At 54.5% G+C, this 22399-nt stretch overlaps 2 protein-coding genes across 10 annotated transcripts in view; one reads left to right on the top strand and one right to left on the bottom strand.

The window, feature by feature from the left end:
• The window catches only part of PPP6R2 (protein phosphatase 6 regulatory subunit 2), a 62684-nt gene extending 59809 nt beyond the window's left edge, over window positions 1-2875 (bottom strand). For 5 of the 6 annotated variants that reach the window (XM_074326657.1, XM_074326661.1, XM_074326659.1 and 2 more), the window contains exon 1: window positions 2636-2872. The gene's annotated coding sequence lies outside the window, so the exon portion shown is untranslated. Of the gene's footprint in view, window positions 1-2635 lie in introns of all 6 variants that reach the window. The other variant, XM_074326660.1, reaches the window with a different exon arrangement.
• Window positions 2876-13056: 10181 nt separating this feature from the next.
• On the top strand, window positions 13057-22134 carry DENND6B (DENN domain containing 6B). 4 transcript variants are annotated; one of them, XM_074326664.1, is made up of 19 exons: window positions 13057-13353; window positions 16812-16850; window positions 16925-16967; window positions 17547-17659; window positions 18059-18139; window positions 18751-18811; window positions 18927-19006; window positions 19090-19152; window positions 19414-19469; window positions 19910-20032; window positions 20115-20210; window positions 20297-20391; window positions 20515-20580; window positions 20694-20848; window positions 20914-20967; window positions 21262-21371; window positions 21489-21591; window positions 21671-21745; window positions 21823-22134. In XM_074326664.1, the coding sequence occupies exons 1-19, from the start codon at window positions 13192-13194 to the stop codon at window positions 21943-21945; spliced, it is 1698 nt and encodes a 565-aa protein (XP_074182765.1). In that variant the 5' UTR covers window positions 13057-13191; the 3' UTR covers window positions 21946-22134. The 4 variants fall into 4 exon arrangements, with proteins under 4 accessions (XP_074182765.1, XP_019567917.2, XP_074182764.1 ...); XM_019712358.2 differs by having other exon boundaries at window positions 18706-18811; XM_074326663.1 differs by lacking the exon at window positions 16812-16850 and having other exon boundaries at window positions 18706-18811.
• Window positions 22135-22399: the final 265 nt, after the last annotated feature.

The following is a 22399-nucleotide window of genomic DNA, read 5'->3' as shown; positions in this document are numbered from 1 at the left end:
TTCCCCATTTCAGTAAACAGTGCCTCGGTCCACCTAACTGTTCCATCAAGCCTAGAAAATCACCCTGAGTCCTCTCTCTTTCCCTCATACCCCTCTTCTAATCTATCAGCTAGTCCCAACAGCTCTGCCTCCAAAGTCTCCCCAGGTCGACCACCAAGGTCTAAACCACAACAACTATACCCACTGCCAACACCTCACCTGCCCCATGTCATGACGATGGCACTCAGGGCCTGCAAGGAACAGCGTGGTTGGAAGGCCAGCGCTCTAACCCAGATTCCCCTTCCCTGGCCATACATCAGTCTTATCTAGGTTCCTGCAGGAGGTTCACCTCTGGGCCTTTGCATGTGCTATGCCTCAGCCTGGAAGGCTCTGTCCCCCACTCTTCTCACAGCTAGCTGCTTCTCGCCTTCCAGAGCATAGCTGGTATGAGAGTTAGATGCCAAAACGGAAGAGAAACCAAAAAGGAAGGGACATGGAGAAGAGGTGAACAGCTAACAGTCAGTGATGGCCCAGGAATTGAGGCCAAAGGGCACAGCAGCAAGAGGCCATGGAGGGAGGGGATAGGTGGGTGAAAGAGTAACAGGCTGGAGAAGGCCATAGGGACAAGACAGGTGGGTACAGTGACACAATGGGGGAGGGGTGCAGTGACAGGCAGACAGTGACAAGCTGGGTGAGCTGGCAGTGACAGGGCAGGGGCTCAGGAGCAAACTGAGAGTGGTCAGAAACAAGCGGGTGAACAATGCAGGTAGTTAGGCTCCAGGACACAAAGTGGCAGGTGGGGTGTGTGGAAAACAGCACAGTGATAGGTGGGGAGGACCTTCAAGGGGCCAGTAAGGTGCATGAGTGAAGGCGACAGGTGTGAGGACGAGATGATGAGGATGGAAGAAGAAATGGGGCAATGAGGGGTAAAGGGGTCGGAAAGTGACAGAATGGGGGGAGGTGAGACCCTTGGAGCCATAATGGTGATGGAAAGAGTGGGTGCTGTGAGCGATGGCAGGGGGCACTGGGGAGGGGAGTGTCCTACACAGACAGGCAGGAGATGGGCAGTGGGGGCACTGACAAGGAGGGTCCTTGAGAAAAGGGTGAGGGGAGAGCCGTGAGGGCAAGGATGTGAGCACCGACAGGCTGAGGAGGACTGACGGGGCACTTGATGGCAAGGGGGTGCTGACTGGGGGGACACTGACATGTGGACACTGCCTTGAGGGGCACAGACATGGGCACACTGGCAGCATGCGGGAGGGGGAGTATAACCGTAAAGGCACTGAGGGAGGAAGGGCACTGACACACCTGACACTGAGCGGCTAGGAGGGCACTTGGAGGGTCAGTAACATGGGGGACACTGACTGGGAGGGCACCAAGGGGAGGGTGGACACTGCCTTGGGACAAACTGAGGGGGGACAGACAGAGGATGGGGAAGACACTGATGAGAGTGGATACTATGGAGTGGACACTGACAAGGTGGACATAATGGGGTGAACACATGGGATATCACTGACAGACGGTCACTGACAGGGGAGGTGGTCGCTAACGGGAGGTCACTGACTGGGGGGGTCACTGACAGGAGGTCACTGACGGGTGGTAACTGACGGGAGGTCACTGACGGGAGGTCACTGACGGGAGGTCACTGACGGGTGGTCACTGACGGGAGGTCACTGACGGGAGGTCACTGAATGGGGTGGTCACTGATGGGAGGTCACTGAATGGGGTGGTCACTGACGGGAGGTCACTGACGGGTGGTCACTGACGGGAGGTCACTGACGGGAGGTCACTGACGGGAGGTCACTGACAGGAGGTCACTGACTGGGGTGGTCACTGACAGGAGGTCACTGGGGTGGTCACTGATGGGAGGTCACTGGGGTGGTCACTGACAGGAGGTCACTGACTGGGGTGGTCACTGACGGGTGGTCACTGACGGGAGGTCATTGACCGGTGGTCACTGACGGGTGGTCACTGACGGGAGGTCACTGACGGAGGTTGAGGTGGGGGGGTGGAGGGGGTCACTGATGGGTTGGGGTGGGGGAGGTAGGGGGGTGACTGATGGGGGTTGGGGGTGGTGGTGGGGGTCACTGACTGGGGAGGTCACTGACCTGTGGTCACTGACGGGGGTCGGGGGGATCACTGATGGGGGGGTCACTGATGGGAGGTCACTGATGGGAGGTCACTGACTGCGGTGGTCACTGATTGGCGGTCACTGACAGGAAGTGGTCACTGACAGGTGGTGACTGACAGGAGGTCACTAATGGGTAGTCACTGATGGTGGCGGATACTGACGGGAGGTCACTGACAGGTGGTCAGTGACAGGAGGTGGTCACTGAGGGGAGGTGGTCACTGACAGGTGGTCACTGAGGAGGTTGGGGTGGAGGGGGGAGGGGGTCACTGACGGGGGTTGGGGGCGGTGGGGGGGGTCACTGCCGGGAGGTGGTCAGTGACTAGGGAGGTCACTGACGGGTGGTCACTGTCAAGAGGTGGTCACTGACAGAGTGGTCACTGCCAAGGGGTGGTCACTGACGGGTGGACACTACGGGCTGTTCACCGGCGGGGGCTGGTCACTGAGGAGGGTGGCCACTGACGGGTGGACACTACCGGGGCACCGACAGGAGCAGGCTCTGAGGAGTCTGAGGGCGGCCGCACTCACCTGCCCCGCGGGCCGGGCGTCGCGGCGGCTCCTCGGAGGCCCGGGTGGAGGCCACGGCGCTGGCGGAGGCAAAGCCCGAGCGGCCTGGTGCGGACCGCACGCACATGGGCCCGGCCAGGCGCGGCGCCTACGGACACGGCGCCCCCCGACACGGCGCGGGCCCGCCGGCAGCTCGGGACCGGCTCGGGCCGCTAGCGGCGCTCAGGTCGCTCCAAAATGGCGGCTGCGGCGGGGGGCGGGGCGCGCGCGCCGGGGGCGGGGCCTTGCGCTGAGCGCGTGCTCGCGCGGGGGCGGAGCTGAGCGTGTGGGCCGGGCTCTTATGGTCACCTGGACGCGCTGGGATGCCCGGACGCGATCGGTGCTACAAGGGCGGCAATGCGAAGGTACAGGCGGCTTGAGAGCCGGGTGGGTGGGCGGCGGTTTCTCCTTTTACTTTTCCCTCTGAGGTATCCCTAAATTTCTGTACAAGCATAATTAACTTGTTATGGGATAATGCATTTACGGTAATAAGTTTTTCAATGCAACGTCAGCAACAGAGCAACCCCTCCAGAGGCCTGAAAGGATTGGAGGGTCACACTTCTGGGTCAGGGGTCTCCTGCTCTCTGGGGGGCCTTCCACCCAGGCTTTAGGCCTCTCCCACTGGGGCAGCTGGGTGTCCTCTGGGGCAGCTGGGTGTCCTTGGGCACGTGGCGTGGACATGGCCAGAGCAAGAGTGAACCGTGGTTAGCCCCCCATGTGTCATGCAGAGCTCCTCTCTAGGTCTTGTTTCCTAGTAACTGGACTGGGAGCGCCTGAGCAGAAGCCACCACATTTAGTGTTTTTTCCGGGTGCCCCACAGGTGTACTGTGTTTTGCACATTAAAATATTTACCCGTTTAACATTTGTTGAAATCGTATAATTCAATTAAACCAACTAATCTCTAAAATGAGAATTATAATTTCAGGTGTCAGCGTGAACCGTGGGAAAATGTTGGAAAATGAAATTGGACACTTAAGGAATGTCTACAACCTACGCCAGTTACCAACTTCCTGCCTCAGCTGCAAAAGCATCATACCGTGGTCCTCTCTGCGAATGCGTACCTGGACTTGCAGATGCTGAGCTTCGTCACGAGAGGGCGCGCGAGGGTTTGTTCTGGGGCTCGCTCTGCTGGCTGGAGCCACCGCCTTCCAGTTACCTGATTTCCCTGCGTCCAGTTCCTGTGGCCTTCAGCTTCCCCAGCACCCCCTCGGGCGGCTTGATAGCAGAATGTCTTCCCCTGAACGCCTTTCCCCAGCATCCTGCACGGCAGATCTCTGGCAGGTTCTGTAAGGAAGCGGGAGTAAAAAAGTATCAGATTTGCAACCGAGAGGAGAAAGGCAAGCGGAGGTCCCTCCCTGCAGAGATTGGGGCGCTGTGGGCTGAGCTGCAGAATGGGGCCTCAGAACAGGAGGTCTCTTCCTCTGGCAGTGACCCTCCAGCACTCTACTGACAAAGCTAAACATTGTGCCAACTGCAAAAGAAACGCTTGGGGGTCCAGTTCCATGATCACAGAACAGGCAACGAGAAGTGGATTCAGAGAGGAGTCAGTAAGTGGAAAATGGTCAGAGTCCAACCCTCTGGATAGTCAGCACCTGTATGCATCCTTTCAAACATATTGGAACTTCCACACAACAGCAAAGCAACTTATATTTTCACCTAACACAAGATATGTCCATCCTTACTGCAAGTGAAGAAATTCTTACTCTTTCAAAATGAGCATACGCACTCCCGACAGCGTATGCTCATTGTATCTATCATGGCTACATTACTTACTCCTCAAATTCTGTCACTGTCCCACTGAATAGTCTCTTATGTTCTTCTCTTTAAACTAACTAGTAAAGTTAACCTGTGACAACTTGCATATTTTAAAAAATGGAAAGGAGAGAGAAGAAAATGGCATATATATATATATATATATATATATATATATACACACACACACACAAATAAACACATTGTAACATGCAAAGCTACTACAACCCTTGTTCCTGTAACTGGTCATAAGATGTGGGCTCTTTAACAGATTTCCTTTCTAAAGTGACTTGTAGTGGACATAAAACAGCTAAAATCAAGCCAAGCTGACACAGAATGACCAAATAAAATTAATTCTATTACTAGGAACATCAAATGCAAATTTATTCACCAATAACTGTAAGACATGTGCTGCCTCTGGAGTTCCATCAGAGCAGAAGGAACTGTCCTGTTCTTCCCTTCAAAAGCCCCACAGGGGCGGCTGGATAGCTCAGTTGGTTAGAGCGTGAGCTCTCAACAACAAGATTGCTGGTTCAATTCCTGCATGGGATGGTGAGCTGCGCCCCCTGCAACTAAGATTGAAAACGGCAACTGGACTTGGAGTTGAGCTGTGCCCTCCACAACAACGTAGGTTGAAAGAACAACGACTTGGAGCTGATGGGCCCTGGAAAAAGACACTGTTCCCCAATATTCCCCAATAAAATATTTTAAAATATTAATAAAAAAGCCCCCACAATGCCAAGGACACACACACACCAGGGCATCAGAAGACCACTGCTCCGTAAACCCAAGTAGGACACACACACGGAGAGCCATACCTATACTATGTACACCATAACCAAATTCCTGTGTGTCAGAGGCAGAAAGAAAACCCTAAAAGCAGCAACAGAAAAATGACCCATCACATAAAGGGGAACAATGATGCAACTAATTCTTGTCATAGAGAATAGAAGCCATGACAGTAAAAGGGCATAAAGTGCCAAAGAAAACAATAAAATCTGTCATTGAAAAAAACTGTATACCCAGCAATATTATCCTTCAAAAATGAAGGTGAAACCAATGAAGGTGAGATAACAACATTCCCAGATAAACAAAACAGAAAAGCCATTGCCAGCAGATCTGCCTTGCCAGAAATATGAAAGGAAGCGCTTCAAGTTGAAAGGAAATGACTCAGATGTTGACTAAAATCAACAGGAATTAATGAAGAACCAAAGTCAACAATCCCTCTGCATCATAAACACTCTCAACAAACTAGAAATAGATGGGAATTTCCCCAATTTCATAAAAGGTATCTAGGGAAAATCTACGACTAAAAGCAAATCTAATGGTGAAAGATTCAAGGCTTTTCCTCTAAAATTAGAACTGAGGCAAGAATGTCTGCTTTCACTTCAGTTCTGCAATGTAGGGTTCCTCATGTAAGGAGTTTGGAAGTCATCACTCAATCCTAACAAGTGACAAGCAGAAGAAACTGAAAAACCAACAACCCTTCTTGGATCTGTAAGAGAAGGGAGGACACAGGGCAAACCACTGCTCCCAAAACTGGAGAGACAGGTGAACACAGGTCATCACGGCTTCCCGGAGCAGAGATTCACGGGCAGAAACCACCAGGGAATCTGTACGGGGATCCCCTGAACTGTAATTGATGCATTTCTGGAGGCTCAGAGTGAACAAGTCAGAGTGAGAAACTCCAGGGACCCAGTCATAAGGGGGCCCCACGGTATTGTGAGATTCACCTCCAGGAGCTCGACCAGGTTTCCAGTATTAGAGAAAGATCCCCTCATGCTTCCAGTGAGGGAGGAAAGCAACCATTTTAAACACACCAGGCACCCTGCTCTCAAGACCTGCCCTCGGGAGAAACTAACCGGGACCTGGCCAGCTGGGGATCATCAGAGCCCACTGACTGCAGAAGGGAAATACCCAACTCCAGCCCCTCCATCCATTGGTCCAGCTAAGTGGGGAGGAGAAAACAGAGACACACACGGGGAGCACAGTGCAGGGCGCAGGCTCACTACAGACTGACCCGAATCGTGGGACCACAGAACACAGAACACAGATTCTACATTGTACTAAAGGTTCTATCTAGCCCCCCACACCTGACACCACGTCACGAAGGCCCATTTACTGTACTCCCTGTTACCAAGGACATGTCCGCCTTTCAACAGTAAACGACAAGGCAAACTCAAAGGCAAAAACGCCGTTGGGGGAGACAGAGCAGCATCAGAACCAGACACGGCAGGGGTGCTGGAAGTATCCCACGGGAATTTAAAGCAACTGTGACTCTCGTGCTAGGGCTCTCATGGACGAGACAGGTGGCACACTAGGACACATGAGCAACGTCATCAGAGGGACGGAACTTCTAAGAAAGAACCAAAAGAGAAGCGAGGGATCCAACACTCTGAGATGGAAACAGAGAAACCTCTGCTGGGCTCATGGGCTGGACATGGCTGAGGAAAGAGTCTCTGAGCTGGGGGTAAATCAATAGACTCCTTGAAAACTGAAAAGCAAAGAGAACAAATATTGCAAAAAACAGAGAGAATATCCAAGGACTGGGGGAGAACTGCAAAAAGTGTGACATACATGTCATGGGAACACCAGGAGGAGAAGAAAGGAAGAGAAGAAATATTTGAAATGATTCTACATTGTACTAACGGTTCTATCTAGCCCATGCAATAGTCAAGAAAAAAAATTAAAGCCGCACAGATTAGAATTGTCTTTATTTACAGATGACATGATTATATATTTAGAAAATCCTAAGGAATCCACTAAAGAAAATCTACTATAAATAGTAAGCTAGTTTAACAAGGTCACAAGATACAATATCAATATACAAACAAGTTACATTTTCAGCAACAAATAATCTGAAAATTGAATTTTAAAAATTCCATTCACGATTGCATCAAAGTGAATAAAATACTTAGGAATAAACATAACAGAGAAGTGTGTACAAAAGAGTTGATGCAGCAGGCTAATATCGCACATTTAAAAAAAAAACCCTGCCACAAGGTCAGCCTTTGACTGGCATCTGGGAATCTGACTTCAAGAGGGTTGCCACCATTCCCAGAAGTGACCAGAATGGCTCATTATGCCTACACTGTTTGTACAAACAATACGATTTATGTTCAATATCTGCTTTCCTCCTGGGTGTCTGAAATTTTGGCAGGTACCAGGCACAGACAGCCCATCCAACCAACCCTATAGTGGGTTGAACGGTAGCCCCTCTCAAAATATAGATCCACCCAAAACCTGTGGATGTGACCTTCTTTGGAAAAAGGGTGTTAGCAGGTAAATAAAGTTAGGGATCTTGAGCTAGAACATCCTGGATTAGGGGGTCCTAATTACCAGGGGGATCAGGAGTGTCTTGAGAAAAGAGAGGAGACCCAGAGGAGAAGGTTATGTACAGAAAGGCAGAGAGTGGACTGGTATGTCTACCAGCGTCGGAAGGCCAAGGAAGACCAGCAGCAACCCCAAGTTAGCAGTGAGGCCTGGGACACACTCTGCCTCAGAGCTTTGGAGAGGAACCAACCCTCTGTGATTTCTGACTTCTGGCCTCCAGGATGGTGAGAGAATGAAATGTCTGTTGTCTGAAGCCACCTACTTTGTATCAATTTGTTACAGCAGCCTTAGGAAAGAAATATAAACTCCTGAGAAAACTGTGGGTGCTGAGTTTCTAATGAGTTCCTTGGTTGGCAACATGTCACACAGCCTTGTCACAACTCGCTAGGACAATTAAGCGCCTCCTATGTGACTCCACTGAGAGAGGACCCTGGAAGCTGGTGCTTGCTGTCCCTAAACTTTGCCCCATGAGCCTTTTCCCTTTGCTAATTTTACTTTGTATTCTTTTACTATAATAAATCATGGCCGTGAGAATTTGACTGTATGTCTAGTCCTATGAGCCCTCCTAGCAAATCATCAAACCTGAGGGTGGTCTTGCAATTCCCATGCAATAAAACTACAAAAAAATTGCTGAGAAAAATTAGAGAAAACCTAAAAACATGGAGAGACATGCTATGTTCAGGAATTAGAAGACTCAATATTGTTAAGATGACAATTCTCCCCAAACGAGATTCACTGTAATTCCTGGGAAATTTTTAGCAGGTGGTCTTGTTTTATTTTGGTAGACGTTGACAAGCTAATACTCAAATTTATGATACTCGTATATAGAGACGCAAAGGATCGAGATAGCCAAAACAATTTTGAAAAAGTACAAAGCTGGAGGACTTACATTACTTGATCTCAAAACGTACTATATAAAGCTAGAGTGATCATCAAGATAGTATAGAGTTGGCATGAGGACAGGCATATAGGTCAGTGGAACAGAACAGAGAAAATAAACCCTCACAAACTTTATCAATTGATTCTTTATAAAGGTGCTAAGTCAATTCAATAAGAAATCAATACCTTTTAAACAAATGATACGGGAAAAATTGGTTATCCATGTGTAAAAAAAAAAAAAAGAATTTAAACCCTAACACCAGACACACAAATTAATTCAAAATGAATCATAGACCTAAATGTGAGAGCTGAAACATTTCTAGAAGAAACATAGGAGAAATTATTTGGGTTAGGGCCTTGAGTTAGGAAATGATTTCTTAGATATGACACCAAATGCTTAACACATAAAAGAAAAAAAATTGTTAAATTAGATTTCATCAAAATTGAAAACGTCTACTCTTCAAAAGATGCCATTACGAAAAATAAAAGACAAGCCACAGACTGGAAAAATAATTTCAAATCATGTATATGACAAAAGATTTGATTCTAAAAAAACTATTTTTGAAAACTTTTACAACTGTGTGATAAGAAAACAAACAACCCAATTTTAAAATGGGCAAAACAGGGGCGGCCAGATGGCTCAGTTGGTTAAAGCACAAGCTCTCAACAACAAGGTTGCCGGTTCAATTCCCCCTGCAACTAAAAATTGAAAACGGTGACTGGACTTGGAGCTGAGCTGCACCCTCCACAACTAAATTGAAGGACAATGACTGGGAGCTGATGGGCCCTGGAGAAACACACTGTTCCCCAATATTCCCCAATTAAAAAAAAAATTTTAAAAGGGCAAAAGATTAAAATAAGCATTTTGCCACAGAAGATAATATAAATGACTTATTAGCACATGAAGGAAGCGCAACACCATTAATCATCAGGGAAATGCTAAATTAATCACGAGATACCACTATACCCCCTTGGATGGCGATAAGAACAAAAGCCTGCCAACACCAAGTGCTGATGAGGATGTGGAGAAACTGGAAACTTCATCACTGCTGGTGGGAATGCAAAATGGTGCAGCCACTGTTGAGGACAGTTTGACAGTTTCTTAAAAAGTTACACATAAGCTTACCGTACAGCCCAACACTTTCACTCTTGGTATTTACCCAAGAGAAATTAAAACAGTGTCCCCACAAAGACTTGTATACGAATATATGGAGCAGCCTTTTTCAGAAGGGGCAAAAACTGGACACACAATCCAAACATCTGTCAATTGGTGAATGGATAAAGAAAATGACCCAGACAATGGAATCTATTCATCAAAAGAACAAACTAAACTACTGATATAGGCAACAATATGGATATACCTCCACCGTATTATGCTTAGTGCAAGAAACCAGACAGAAAAAAAATCATATATTGTTGGTATGTTTCCAACTGTTACTGTAACAAATTATCACAGACTTTGGGGCTTAAAACAACACATAGTTACTATCTTACACTTCTATAAGTCAGAAGCCGTAAGGAGTTTTACACGTGGCTGAAATCAAGGTGGTTGGAGCGCTGCATTCCTGCTGCAGCTTCCAGGCGACCATCTGTTTCCTGGCCTGTTCCAGCTTCTGGAGGTGCCTGTATTCCTTGGCTTGTGGTCTCTTCCTCCATCTTCTAAGCCAGCAGTGTGGCATCTTCCAATTTCTCTCTCTGATTCCATCATCTCATTGCCTTCTCTGACTGATCCTCTGCCTCCCTCTTGAATAGATGCTTATGTTGGGCCCACTGGGATAATCCAGGATAATCTCCCTACCTCGAGCTCCTTGATTGACTCACATGCGCAAAGTCCCTTTTACCTCATATAAGGTGACACATTCACAGGTTCCAGGGATTAGGATGTGAATATCTTTGGGGGTAATTATTCAGCCTACTACATTGTCCATTCCATTTGTATAGAATTTCTGAGAAAAGGCAAAACTTCAGAGACACGATGCAGGTCAGTAGATGCCTGGAGTAGGGTGTGAGCAGGGATTGACCGTAAGGAGGCATAGAGGAGCTCATTGATTTTTTTTAAATAAATTTTATAGGGGAATATTGGGAAACACTGTGTTTCTCCAGGCCCGTCAGTTCCAAGTCGTTGTCTTTCAATCTAGTTGTGGAGGGCGCAGCTCACTGGCCCATGTGGGAATCGAACTGGCAACCCTGTTGTTCAGAGCTCGCACTCTAACCAACTGAGGCGTCCGGCCACCCCTCATTGATTTTTAAGATGCACACTTTTTTCACAATTTAACACCGGAAATCACAATACATCTTAGACTTGATGGTATGCAAAAAGCACATGAAAAAGTGCTCAGCACCGTTATCAGGGAAATTCAAATGGAAACCACCATTAGATATCACTACCTGCCCACTGGACTGGCTAAAATAAAGAAGATTGGCAGCACCAAATGTTGACAAGGAAGTGCAGCAAACAGAAATACATTGTTGTTGGTGGGGATGTATGGTTGCTTTAAGGAAAAGTCTGGCAGGTTCTTTAAAAAGTTAAATATATATCTTATGGCTATTGCTATGACTCAGTAATTCAGTTCGTAGGTATTCACCCAAGAAAAATAAAAATGTACCTCCACCAAGAGTCTTGTGCAGGAATCTTCATAGCCGTTTTATTTACCGTAACCAAAAACTCGAAAGAGCCCAGATGTCTGTCAACAGGGTGACTAAACAAATGGTGGCATATTCCCAAGGTGGACGAGCACACAGCAGTGAGAAGGGAAGAGCTCGTGCAACACGCCACAAGAGGAACCTCAAAAACACTATGTGTGTGAGAGAAGCCAGACACAAAGGACTACATATTGTGTGGTTCCATTTTTATGTTCTAGAACAGGGTCATCTTTGGTGTAGAGAATCAGAACAGTGGGCTGCATGTGTGTGGAAAGTGACTGGAAAGCGACATGAGGGGCCTTTCTGGGCCGATGATGATTGATGGCCTCTGTCTTGCTAGTGCTTCGGGTTAACGGTTGTGTCCATTTAATTAGCAATCATCGCACCTCGCATAAACCTCATTGGCTTCGATACTGCCATTGCGCAGAGCTAGTTGTGTCCATTTAAGATTCATGAATTTCACTATATATATTGCCCCCCAAAAAGAAAAAAACTAAAACTAAAACAAGCACTAGTTAACCATAAACATACTTAAGTATTTAGGGGTAAGCGCATTGATGTCTGCAACTGTCTCTGAAATGAATCTAAAAATAAGATGTTCTGATGGATGGAGAGGAAAGGGCAGATGTAGAGGTAAGGCATAAAACATTTCAGAAAATACTAATTATTGATGGAGATTCTAGGTAGTTGGCAAATGGTCATTGTACAGTTCATTTATCTTTTCTGAACATTAGAACATTTTATAATAGAAATTTTGAAAACATCTGACTACTCATCACTGTGTAATTGGTTGCAGTTTCTCTTTGGTGATTTATAAAATAACGGTTCTTAAGTTCTGTGACGTATGGATCATAATTTTTTGGCTCCCCAAATATCCACGTGCCTCATTTCTCATGCCCCCTTGCAGTTAGATTGGGACCACATGACTATTTGGGCCCATGGGCTTAAGTACAAGTGATGTATCTGTCCCTTGTAGGCCAAGGCAATTAACAGCCAGTAGGCCTCGTCAATCTCTTTCCCACTGCCAGTGATCTTGGAGACCATGCGCTCCGGGGGTACAGCTGGTGAGGCAGTCTCTCTCGCCAGCCCGCCCGTGAAAACTAGATTATATGGCACGTCAGTTAGGTTATACCGGTGGGGCCCCGCTTCCCCACCGCGGTGGAAACGGCAGAGGTGGCTCTCATTGTATTTGTTCCATGCGTTATGTCCGGTTTCAACAGGCACGCCTGGGACCGCGCAGGCAAGGCAGCCCCTCGGGCACAGATACGTTGGGGAGAGCGCGGACCCAAAAAGCAGAGGGACGGGCGTGGGCGCAGTCCGCACGCACCGACGACCAGGCCGTGGGAGACAATGATCGCCCGGTGGGCCGACACGAACCCAGGCCTTGACACCTCTGCAGGACCCACACCTAGAGGCGACCCCAGGGAGAGGACGCGAGGGAGAACCGGAATCGCTGGAATTAGTTGGCGGGTGGGTGAAATGCGAGCTCAGTAACGAAGAAATTCGGTTATGAAATCGGGCCGGGCAAGGCGCCCGCCAGCCGCCGCACCGCACTCAGCGCCGACAAGCCGCGTCGCTGCACGACCTCTAGTCGGTCGGGGCGGCGCCCCTGGAACCCCGACCCCCACCTGACCCAACTTCCCCGGTCACACAAGGCTCCGCCGGAAGTCCCGCCTCCGGACATCGGGCCGCTCTGGCCCGCGCGGGCCCTTCTCGCTGGTGGGCTCGGGACCTCTCGACTGCAGTACGCTCCTCCGGCCGCCAGGGGAGGGCGAGGCCACAGAAGGGCCCCTCTGGCCCGAGACCGCCGCTCGACTGTTCCGTGGCGTGGTCCCGAGGAGCGCCAAGGCCTCCGCCTCCCGGTCGTTACCCCGGCAACGCCTCCGGGCCGTTTCCCCGGCAACGCGCGGCCGGCCGTTCCAGCCCCTGCCATGGACGCTCTGTCCCGCGCCGGCCCTCGCCCGGCTCGCGGCCGCCTAGGCGCGCCGTCCTCCGGGACACAGGCTCCGGCGGCTCCCTGGACGCGCTTCTCGGCCTGGCTGGAGTGCGTGTGCGTGGTCACCTTCGACTTGGAGCTGGGCCAGGCGCTGGAGGTGAGCGGGGCCCGGCGGGGTTTGCCGGGTGGGAGCGCTGGGCAGGAGCGGGTAGGGGGTCGTCAGGCAGCCGTGAGCCCTCTGCGCGTGGGGTAGAGTCAGGCGGACACCGCAGGCGGCCTGTCCCTCTTCCGAAACCTGCGCCTGTCATCTCCTGAAAGGTGCGATCTCCAGGAAAGGAACAAAAGGCAAGACTTCCCATTGGGATGCAGGAGATGGGAGCCCTACACTTTTTATAGCCAAAGCGATACTCTGGACTTGTGCTCTAAAACTTTGTCTCTCCGCTTTCCCCACACTGGCTGTAGCACCTTCTCCCTTCCTTCACTGCAGCCAGAATCCCACGGGTCCCCTTGACTCCTGCCCACATCCCATCCGTGGACAAGGCTGAGTGAAGTTCCACCTGCAACAAGGATCTCAGATCCATCCCCTCTGCTGCTGTGACCCACTCCTTTCTCCTAAAGTCTGACCTTGTGGCTCTCAGGCTTAAATCTTACTTCAGCACCTTAAATCCTTCAGGTGCAGACCCCTGTGGGTCACATCCCAGCCACACTGGTCAGCTGCACCCAGCTCCCCAGCCTGGGGTGCTCCCACTGCCTGCAGGCCTCCTTCCCACCCCCCACACAGGGCAGCTTCTCTTCTGCCAGCGCCAGCCATTGGGTAACCCCCCCACAGAAAGACATCGAAAGCAGAGTCAAGGAGCTGCCGTTCGTTCAGTCAATAAATCGGGGTGAGCACTCGCCACCAGCCAGGCCCTGTGGTGCTGGAGCAGGACATGGGGACAGAGTTAAACGAGAAGACAAGGCCCTGATCCCTAGGAGTTCATACTCTGCCTGAGACACAGAGAATAAGTGGTTCAGGACCCCCCCACTGCACACTTAAGTGTGGGGGTCCCATACCGTCGGGTGCACTAAACCCTGTGGGTCAGGAGTGGCAGGGACACGACAGTGCAGGTCAGCTCAGAAGAGCGCCTGGCTACACCATGCCCGTTCTTGGAAACTCACCAGGCAGTATCTCAGCTACCTCTGGAGGCCATGGAGTTGCCTGCGGCCAGGGGTCCCAATCAGCCACTTGTCCACCATGCTGTCCACACCCTCCCAGGCTGCAGCTCCTGGGCTGAGCAGTCTCAGGACCCTTTTCAGTCTTCAAAATCACTGAGGACCCCAAAGAGCTTATTGACTGGGTCATATCTACCAATGTTTACTAGAAACTAAAATTTAAAAATATTTAGTAACCCATTATACGAAACAAATGTCCTATGTATTAATATAAGTATTCATGTTTTCATGAAAACAACCACATTTTCCAAAACAAAATTTGGTGACAAGAGTGACATCATTTGACACTTTTACAAACCTTTTTAACATCTGGCCAAATACAAAGCAGCTGGATTCTTACATCAGCTTCTATAGTCAGCATCCCATGCCGGTCTGAGCCGTAGCCTCTGGAAACAGCACTGTACATGAGAGTGAGGGAGGCAGCCTGGACCTCATGGAACCCTGGTGCACCCAGCACCTTAGGAAGCGCTGTCCTGGAGGGTCTTTTCACAGCAAACTTGACTGCACGTGTCATCCTCAGGGACAACTGGGTCACAGCAGCAGCAAACATGCAGGCTGGCTCAGGAGGAAAGGACAGACCTTCATGGGCCTGGGGAGGATGGGGGTCATCATGCAGCACAAGTCCACACATTCAGCCTCTCTCTGAGGGTCCACTGCATGTCTCCCCTTGTCGAGGCATGGCCCAGCTTGGTCAGCCTGACCTCCAGCTTCTGATCCCAGGAGGACGCACCAGCCCCTGAATGTGGGTTGCTAGTCAGGTGTCCTCATGGGGTCCCTGGACATGGGCATGGAGCTGGCAGGCCGAGTTGGCCGGCTCAGATGCTACAAGAGTCCTGTGGCTATCAGACCAGATTCAGACCACTGACTTCAGGGAGGAGGGCCCATTGTGGCCCTGCGCGGGCCATCAGCCACCCACCTCTCCTCGGCTCTGCTCGACACAGACATATGAGGCCATGTCCTGAATGGTCCTATGGCCCCTGCCACTCTTGGAATCATCTGAAAGTGCCTGTGGGGGTCCAGCTCACAGACAGATACCCTCGGCTCCCTTCCCTCTTGGCCCTTCCTTCTTGGTTCCTCCTTAGCTGACATCTCCTGGAAGCTTCCACACGATGCCCTGTTCTGTTATACCTCATAGATGTGCTGTCACCCTGTACAAATCCATATTTGGGGATGTCTGCTCCCTGCCAGGGTCTGGGATGCAGTCCCCATCCTCAGGACACCTTGTGTGCTGCCCAGGAGACAGAATGGGACCACAGCAGCAAGCCCAGAGTGCATGCGAACAGGATGCTGCGTCATTCCCACAGTGCGAGTTTCAGGGCAGAGCACCTCACCCTATCTGCGGGCCTGGGGCACACCCAGAGGCAGCCTCGTTGCAGCCAAAGCCCAGCTCCACCCTTCCACAGGAGTTGGGCGGGTGGAGTGAGGGGGGCCCTCGTGCGTGCAGGCCCTGGGCCCCTGGCCCTGCGGGCTTGGCACAGCTGCTTCCCAGGAGAGCTGGCCTGGTGCATCCGAGCACAGGCCACGGCTGCAGTGAGCCCAAGGCACACCAGCTCCCCAGGGGACACCTCAGGGCCTGGTAGGAGTGGGGGCCTTGCGGCTCCCTGCCTTTTGGTACCCCACAAGGAAATCCATCTGGCCACGTGCATGTGCACACTGCTCTGTGCCTGAGGCCCCAGCCTCGGCCTGCTGCCTCCTCTACAGTGCCGCCTGTCGCTCACTGTGCGTGCTTTCACTGACTGTCCTCTCCCGGGGCATATGGCTTATCTAGCTGGTCACATTCACTGGACACTGCCAGGGCCCAGGGCACTTTCCTGGGGCTCACACTCCAGATGGGGTACAGGCCAGAAGCTCTCGGACCCCTGACTAGCAGGGGTGGGGGTGAAGACACTCAAGGTACTGTGGAGAGGCAGGGATACGACTGTGTCAGGTGACATCTGAGTACAGACAAGATGAGGCGCTGGCCAGGCCCAGTCTGGGAGAGCAGCCAGGGGGACTGGCACAGACTAAGACCCTCCTGCTGCATGGGGTGGGGTGCCGGAGGTGGCAGGGCCCTATGACTGCTCCAGCCAAGAGAGGAGGCCACCACCTCCTGAAGCTGTGGGGATGGACCGAGCATTAGGATGGCGGAGTAGGGAGGCCCAAACAGTCTGGGCGAGTGGCCTCAAGGGCAAGGGGTGCAGGCAGGGAGTTGGGGAGCTCGCCCAGGCGTGTGCTGGCCTAGGCAAGGCAAGGATGGGGTGGCCTTGTGCTGAGAGAGGCCTGGGGAGATCGGGAGAGCCCAGGGGAGAAGAGAAGGGTCTGCAGTGAGCCAACGGTGGAAAAGGGCAGGCGTCTGAGCCCGCAAATATGGGAGAGACCCAGCACTGCGTGTGCCCGGTCATCACAGTGCTCTGTCCCCCACAGCTGGTATACCCCAGCGACTTCCGGCTCACGGACAAGGAGGTGGGTCCCAGCCCTCTGGGGAGCAGACGTCGCCCAGGAGCGAGCCAGCCCTCACTGGGTTTCGTGTGTTTCAGAAAAGCAGCATCTGCTACCTGTCCTTTCCTGACTCCCACTCAGGTAGGCGACCCCACCTTTCCCCGGCTCGGGCTGGTAGGTGAGAGGAAGAAGGTGGGGAGGTGAAGCTGTCCAGGAGCCCCTGTGGCCCAGGCCAGGGGCATCACGGCCTGTAAATGCCAGCCCCTCCTGCCTCCGTGGAGACACCATGACAGAGCCCCATGACACGACCCCTGGCGGCCAGTTTGTGTGGAAAGAGGTGTCTCTGTGCAGAGGGACCAGAGGGGTCTGGTCTCCTTCACCCCACAACAGTGACCCCAGGAGCTGGGTCCCCGGTTCTGCTCCTCCCGGGGCCCAGGTGTCTGGACAAGCTGAGCCCGCTCTCACCCCAGTCTCCCAGCTGCCCACCTGTGGGCTGCCATTGGTGCTTCTATGTGTTCAGGCTTTACTCTGAAACTCTCAGGTGCAAGAGATGGGACACAGGAACTTCTGTAGGGAGACTCAGACCCAGCCGGTGGGTGGGGCCAGGCAGAGGCCAGCCTCAAGGGCCGTCAACTGTCCCTGCTGTCCCCACCCCGAATGGTGGCAGGAGATGCTCCAGCCCTGACACAGCAGCATGGCGGGGGCTGCCTCCCTTCCCAGGCTGCCTCGGGGACACGCAATTCAGCTTCCGAATCCGTCAGTGTGGAGGACAGAGGAGCCCCTGGTCCACCAACGACAGGCACTATGACAGTGGGGCCCCCGTGTCACTGCAGGTGAGCGTAGGGGGCGGGTGTTGTGCCCAGGGCCTTCAAGACGCCTGTGCCCTGTGGCAGGAGAGGCACTGGCCAGCCCCGGCCAGTAGGGTGTCCACCTCCTGCAACGCCTGCGGGCCTGCACCCCAGCCTTGATGGGCGTGGGCCATCTCTTTTGCGGACCCCCCCAGGGTCCCTGGAGCTCTTCCTGTGCACTGTGCGTGCAGAGGGCATGGCTTGTGGGTGGAGGCCAGCGCACGCCTCCAGGACCCTGGGCTGCCGTGTCCCCTCTGGAGGTGTCGCCCAGCTTCTGAGCCGAGGAGCCCCAGCCTGACCTCCATGGCTGGGGAGAGCATGGAGCAGCCTCCACAGAGTGGGCCAAGGGGCAGTGAGCACAGCCTGTCTGACCGTTCCTTCCAGAAGGAGTCATCACACTACTTTGGCTACGTGTACTTCAGGCAGGTGAAGGACAGCTCCGTGAAGAGGGGCTACTTCCAGAAGGTGAGCAACCTGGGGTGGCACTACTGAGGGGTGGGGCTGGTTGCCATCGGGAGGGACTGATGGGTTAGGGGTCCTGGGCCTCCAGGCGCGCCCACTCCGGAGACCTGCAGCCGCTTGGCACGAGGTGGAGCGCACTGCCCTGGACCCTGTGGCCGCCCCACAAGGCAGCGGACGGGGGTGGGGGTGCGACCGCACCCAGCACAGCACCTGCAGCCTGTCTGTCCCTGCCCCTCACTGCTGGGGGGCCTCATCACACTCTCAGGATTAGGACAAGTTCAGTCTGGAACTGCTTGACCCCTGGGAGATGGTTCCAGGAATCACCCACACTCCTTGCCCTCTGAAGGCCTGGGGTCCAGCCCCGCCCTGATGTGGGGTGGGGGGCAGGCTGTGGGTTTTCTCATCTAATAAGCCTGGGGCCTGGGTTGGGCCATTCCTGGGAACAGTTGTCCTATGGAGTTGGTGGGACACGCAGCCCCGGGTGTGCTGTGGAGGAGGCTGGCCTCAGGGGTCCCTGCAGGTTCCTGAGTGGCTGGGGTGACCTCTGACCGGCTGCGTGGGCCCTGCAGTCTCTCGTGCTGGTGTCTCGCCTGCCCTTTGTCCGGCTGTTCCAGGCACTGCTGAGCCTGATCGCCCCTGAGTACTTCGACAAGCTAGCACCCTGCCTGGAGGCAGGTGAGTGGCCCTCAGGCGAGGCCAGAGGTCGCATCGTCTGGCCGTAGATCCAGTGGCTTCAGCAGGCAGCTTCCACGCAGGGCAGGCTCCTGACGCGGGCTGCCTGTGTCCACAGTGTGCAATGAGATTGACCAGTGGCCAGCCCCCCAGCCTGGGCAGACCCTGAACCTGCCTGTAGTCGGCGTCGTCCTCCAGGTGAGGGTCGGCCCATGGGTGGGGAGGCCCCAGGGGCATGGATGTCCCCACTCCTGCTGGCAGCTGCTCCCTTTGTCCCCTAGGTGCGCGTCCCGTCCAGGGTGGACAAGCCCGACTGCAGTTCTCTGAAGCAGTGTGGCCATGAGGTGGGGTCAGCAGCCCTCCCCCTTCTATACCCCACCTGCCGGGAGTGCTGTGGGGTGTCCAGACCCAGGCAGAGCCAGGGCCCTGCGTCTCCCTGCAGGCCTGGGTGCCCTCACCCTCTCCTGTGCTGGGGGGAGTAGGCATGGGGAGGTGTGCGGGCAGGGGCTGCAGTCTCCAGGGCTCTCCGGGAGTCCCCGTGCTGCTTAGGACTTGTTCAGTGGCAGCCTCGCCCTCACTCTGACACCTCCCACCCCTCCTCTCAGAACCTGCTGCTGACCCCGCTGGTCCTTAGTAGTGTCCATGAGCTGGACCTGTTCAGGTGAGCCCCACAGGCCAACCCATGAGGTTCAGGCCTGGGCAGGGCTGCCGGGGACTGCCCACCAGGAATTAACCCCCGGCCAGTTCCCATGGAGAGTGGTACCAAAGAGGAAGCCAGTACCCAGTGTCTGCACCCAGGGGAAGTGGGCACGGTGGGCGGGAAGGTTCCCAAAGGAAGGTGGGGAGGGGAAGGGAAAGGAGGGGAGGGCTGTGTTGGGAGACATTCGCTGCCTGAGGCTGCCCCTCTCAGGGTGAGCCTGCAAGGGAGCTGGGTCCTGCAGGAGCCAGGGCTGCCAGCTCGAAAGGGGCGCAGGGCCAGGCCAACAGGGGTGGACTGTCAGAGCACACCTTCCGCGTCTTCACGCTGGGCCCGCCTGGGAGGTGGGGGCCTGAGGAGCCTGTGCTGCGCCCAGTCTCCCGGACTCTCATGCCCTGCGGCAGGTGCTTCCAGCCCGTGCTGACCCATGTGCAAATGCTGTGGGAGCTTATGCTCCTCGGGGAGCCCCTGGTGGTCCTGGCACCCTCGCCCGCCGTGTCCTCAGAGATGGTGCTGGCCTTGACCAGGTGAGCCAGGCATTGATGGGAGGGGTGCCAGGGCACTGGACAGCCCTGCTGTGCTCACCGCCCAGCTGTGTCCGCCCCGCAGCTGTGTGCAGCCCCTCAAGTTCTGCTGCGACTACCGCCCTTACTTCACCGTCCACGACAGCGAGTTCAAGGAGTTCACCACCCGCACGCAAGCCCCGTAAGTGCCACGCCGGCTGCTCGACCACGTCCGCCCCTGAGCCTGCCTCTGCCTCTTCTCCCTCTCTCTCTCTCCTCTCTCTCTAGACCAAACGTGGTCCTGGGAGTCACAAACCCTTTCTTTATCAAAACACTCCAGCACTGGCCCCACATCCTCCGCGTCGGGGAGCCCAAGCTGTCAGGTGAGGCTGGCCCCGCCTCTGCCTATCTGGTCCCAGGGGCGTGGGGCTGGGCAGTCGGCGGCCCACGCGGAGGGTCTTGGGTCTGAGCCTGCGGGCACTGACCCGACCCTGGCTGTGTTGTAGGGGGTCTTCCTAAACAGGTCAAGCTGAAAAAGCCCTCGAGGCTGAAGACCCTCGATACCAAACCAGGTATGTGCCCCTCGAGCTGAACCCCTCCTCTTCCAGGACCCAGGTGGGGCGGGGGCGGGGGCGGAGAGGGATGGAGGCCCCTGGGACAGGTCCGCAGCTCTGCCTCCCGCCAGGCCTCTACACCGCGTATACCGCCCACCTGCACCGCGACAAGGCGCTGCTCAAACGGCTGCTCGGGGGCCTGCAGAAGAAGCGGCCGCCAGGTGCATTGGCCGCGCTGCTGCGGACACACCTGCTGGAGCTCACGCAGAGCTTCGTCATCCCGCTGGTGAGGCCCAGGGCAGGCAGGGTGGGGCAGGGCTGCAGCCCCCGCTCATTGTCCTCCCCCCGCAGGAGCACTACATGGCCAGTCTCATGCCCCTGCAGAAGAGCGTCATGCCCTGGAAGGTGGGCTCCAGGTCCACGTGGCCGTCGGGCAGGGGCTGGACACAGGCGGGGAGTAGAGGGGTTCCTGTCCTGATTCCAGAGGAGGAAGGTCGTGGGTGTGCATGCGCCCCCAGAGCGCCAGGTTTCCCCACCCGTTCCGGACGTCCTTTCCAGGCCAGAGAAGTGGGGACTCGAAGTTCTCTCTGGAATCTTCCCCAGGCAGGGTGGGGGCCGAGGAGTGTGACTGGGAGGGTCCTGGCCGGTGGGGAGGGGTTAGTGAGGCTGTGCCCGCCCCTCACTCAGCCTCTGTGTCAGGCCCCTCCCCAGATCCGCCCCTTCCACCAGGACGACTTCCTGCGCAGTCTGGATCATGCGGGGCCCCAGCTCACCTGCATCCTCAAGGGTGACTGGCTGGGCCTTTACAGGTGGGTGGACAGCAGGCAGGGCCCCGAGGCTCTTGCTGTTGGTGGGTGCAGGAAGCCTGTGCCCACCCCTTGGCTCATGGGATCAGCCCTACAGCAGCTGCCTCTCGTCACCCACAGGCGGTTTTTCAAGTCCCCCCATTTTGATGGCTGGTACCGGCAGCGGCGCAAAGAGATGGTGCATAAACTGGAGACCCTGCACCTGGAGGCCATCTGTGAGGCGGTAAGGGGCTGGGGTGTGGTCACAGGCCCAGCGCTGGGTGAGGGCCTAGATGATGGGTGACCACGTCTTTTCATGACAGGACATCGAGACCTGGATGAAGGACAAGTCCGAGGTGGAGGTTGTGGACCTGGTCCTGAAACTTCGGGAGAAGCTGGTGAGACTCCTGGCCCTGCCCAGCCCGGGCCAGAGGACATGGAGGTTGCCTGCCCCTGACCACCACTGCCCCTGCAGGTGCGGGCACAGGTCCACCAGCTCCCCGTGAAGGAGGAGACACTGCATCAGGCCCAGCTGAACATCGAGATGGTCATCGGGTCCCTGCCCAAGGACCTGCAGGCCGTCCTGTGCCCCCGCTAGGACAGGCCGAGGGGCAGAGGCCTGGGTGTCCCTGGGGGCCTGGGTCTGGCCAAGCTTCCTTCTCCCCAGTGAGGGGCAGCCCCAGCCAAGCATGAGCTCCCCAACGCAAGCTCCCTGCTGCTTCCTGGCTTTTCCCCCACTTCCCAGCACCACTACTGTGCTACAGTAAAAGTGGCATTTGGAACCACAGCCTAGCTCCTGACTGCTGGCAGATCCTGTGTTGGCTGGAGTCTTACCACCCCCTGGGCCCCACCTGTCCTCCACAGGGCTGCAGGCTCGGGGGCGGGGCTGGCTGTGAGCCCTTGCTGATCTGGGCCTGGGGCCACCGCCCCCTCCAGGCACCCATCTGCCCCAACTCCCCGGGGCCCCGGGCGGTGCATTTGATGTCCTTTAGTCCCACCAGGCTGCCCAGGCAGGACTGGAGGAGGCAGCTGACAAGCAGGCGCCTCTCCTC

The sequence above is a fragment of the Rhinolophus sinicus genome, linkage group LG02 (genome assembly GCF_036562045.2).
Source record: "Rhinolophus sinicus isolate RSC01 linkage group LG02, ASM3656204v1, whole genome shotgun sequence".
NCBI classification, from domain to species: Eukaryota; Metazoa; Chordata; class Mammalia; order Chiroptera; family Rhinolophidae; genus Rhinolophus; species Rhinolophus sinicus.
The sequence above is the reverse complement of the archived record's forward strand: the minus strand, read 5'-3'. Positions and strand labels throughout refer to the sequence as shown.

What these genes read in the sequence shown, in the direction of transcription:
- DENND6B (XM_019712358.2), top strand. Translation starts at nt 13,192, where the DNA reads ATGGACGCTCTGTCCCGCGCCGGCCCTCGCCCGGCTCGCGGCCGCCTA. An exon ending in CTTTCCTGACTCCCACTCAG is followed by an intron (nt 16,968 to 17,546) that starts GTAGGCGACCCC and finishes CTCCCTTCCCAG; the next exon opens with GCTGCCTCGGGGACACGCAA. An exon ending in TGAAGCAGTGTGGCCATGAG is followed by an intron (nt 19,153 to 19,413) that starts GTGGGGTCAGCA and finishes CCCTCCTCTCAG; the next exon opens with AACCTGCTGCTGACCCCGCT.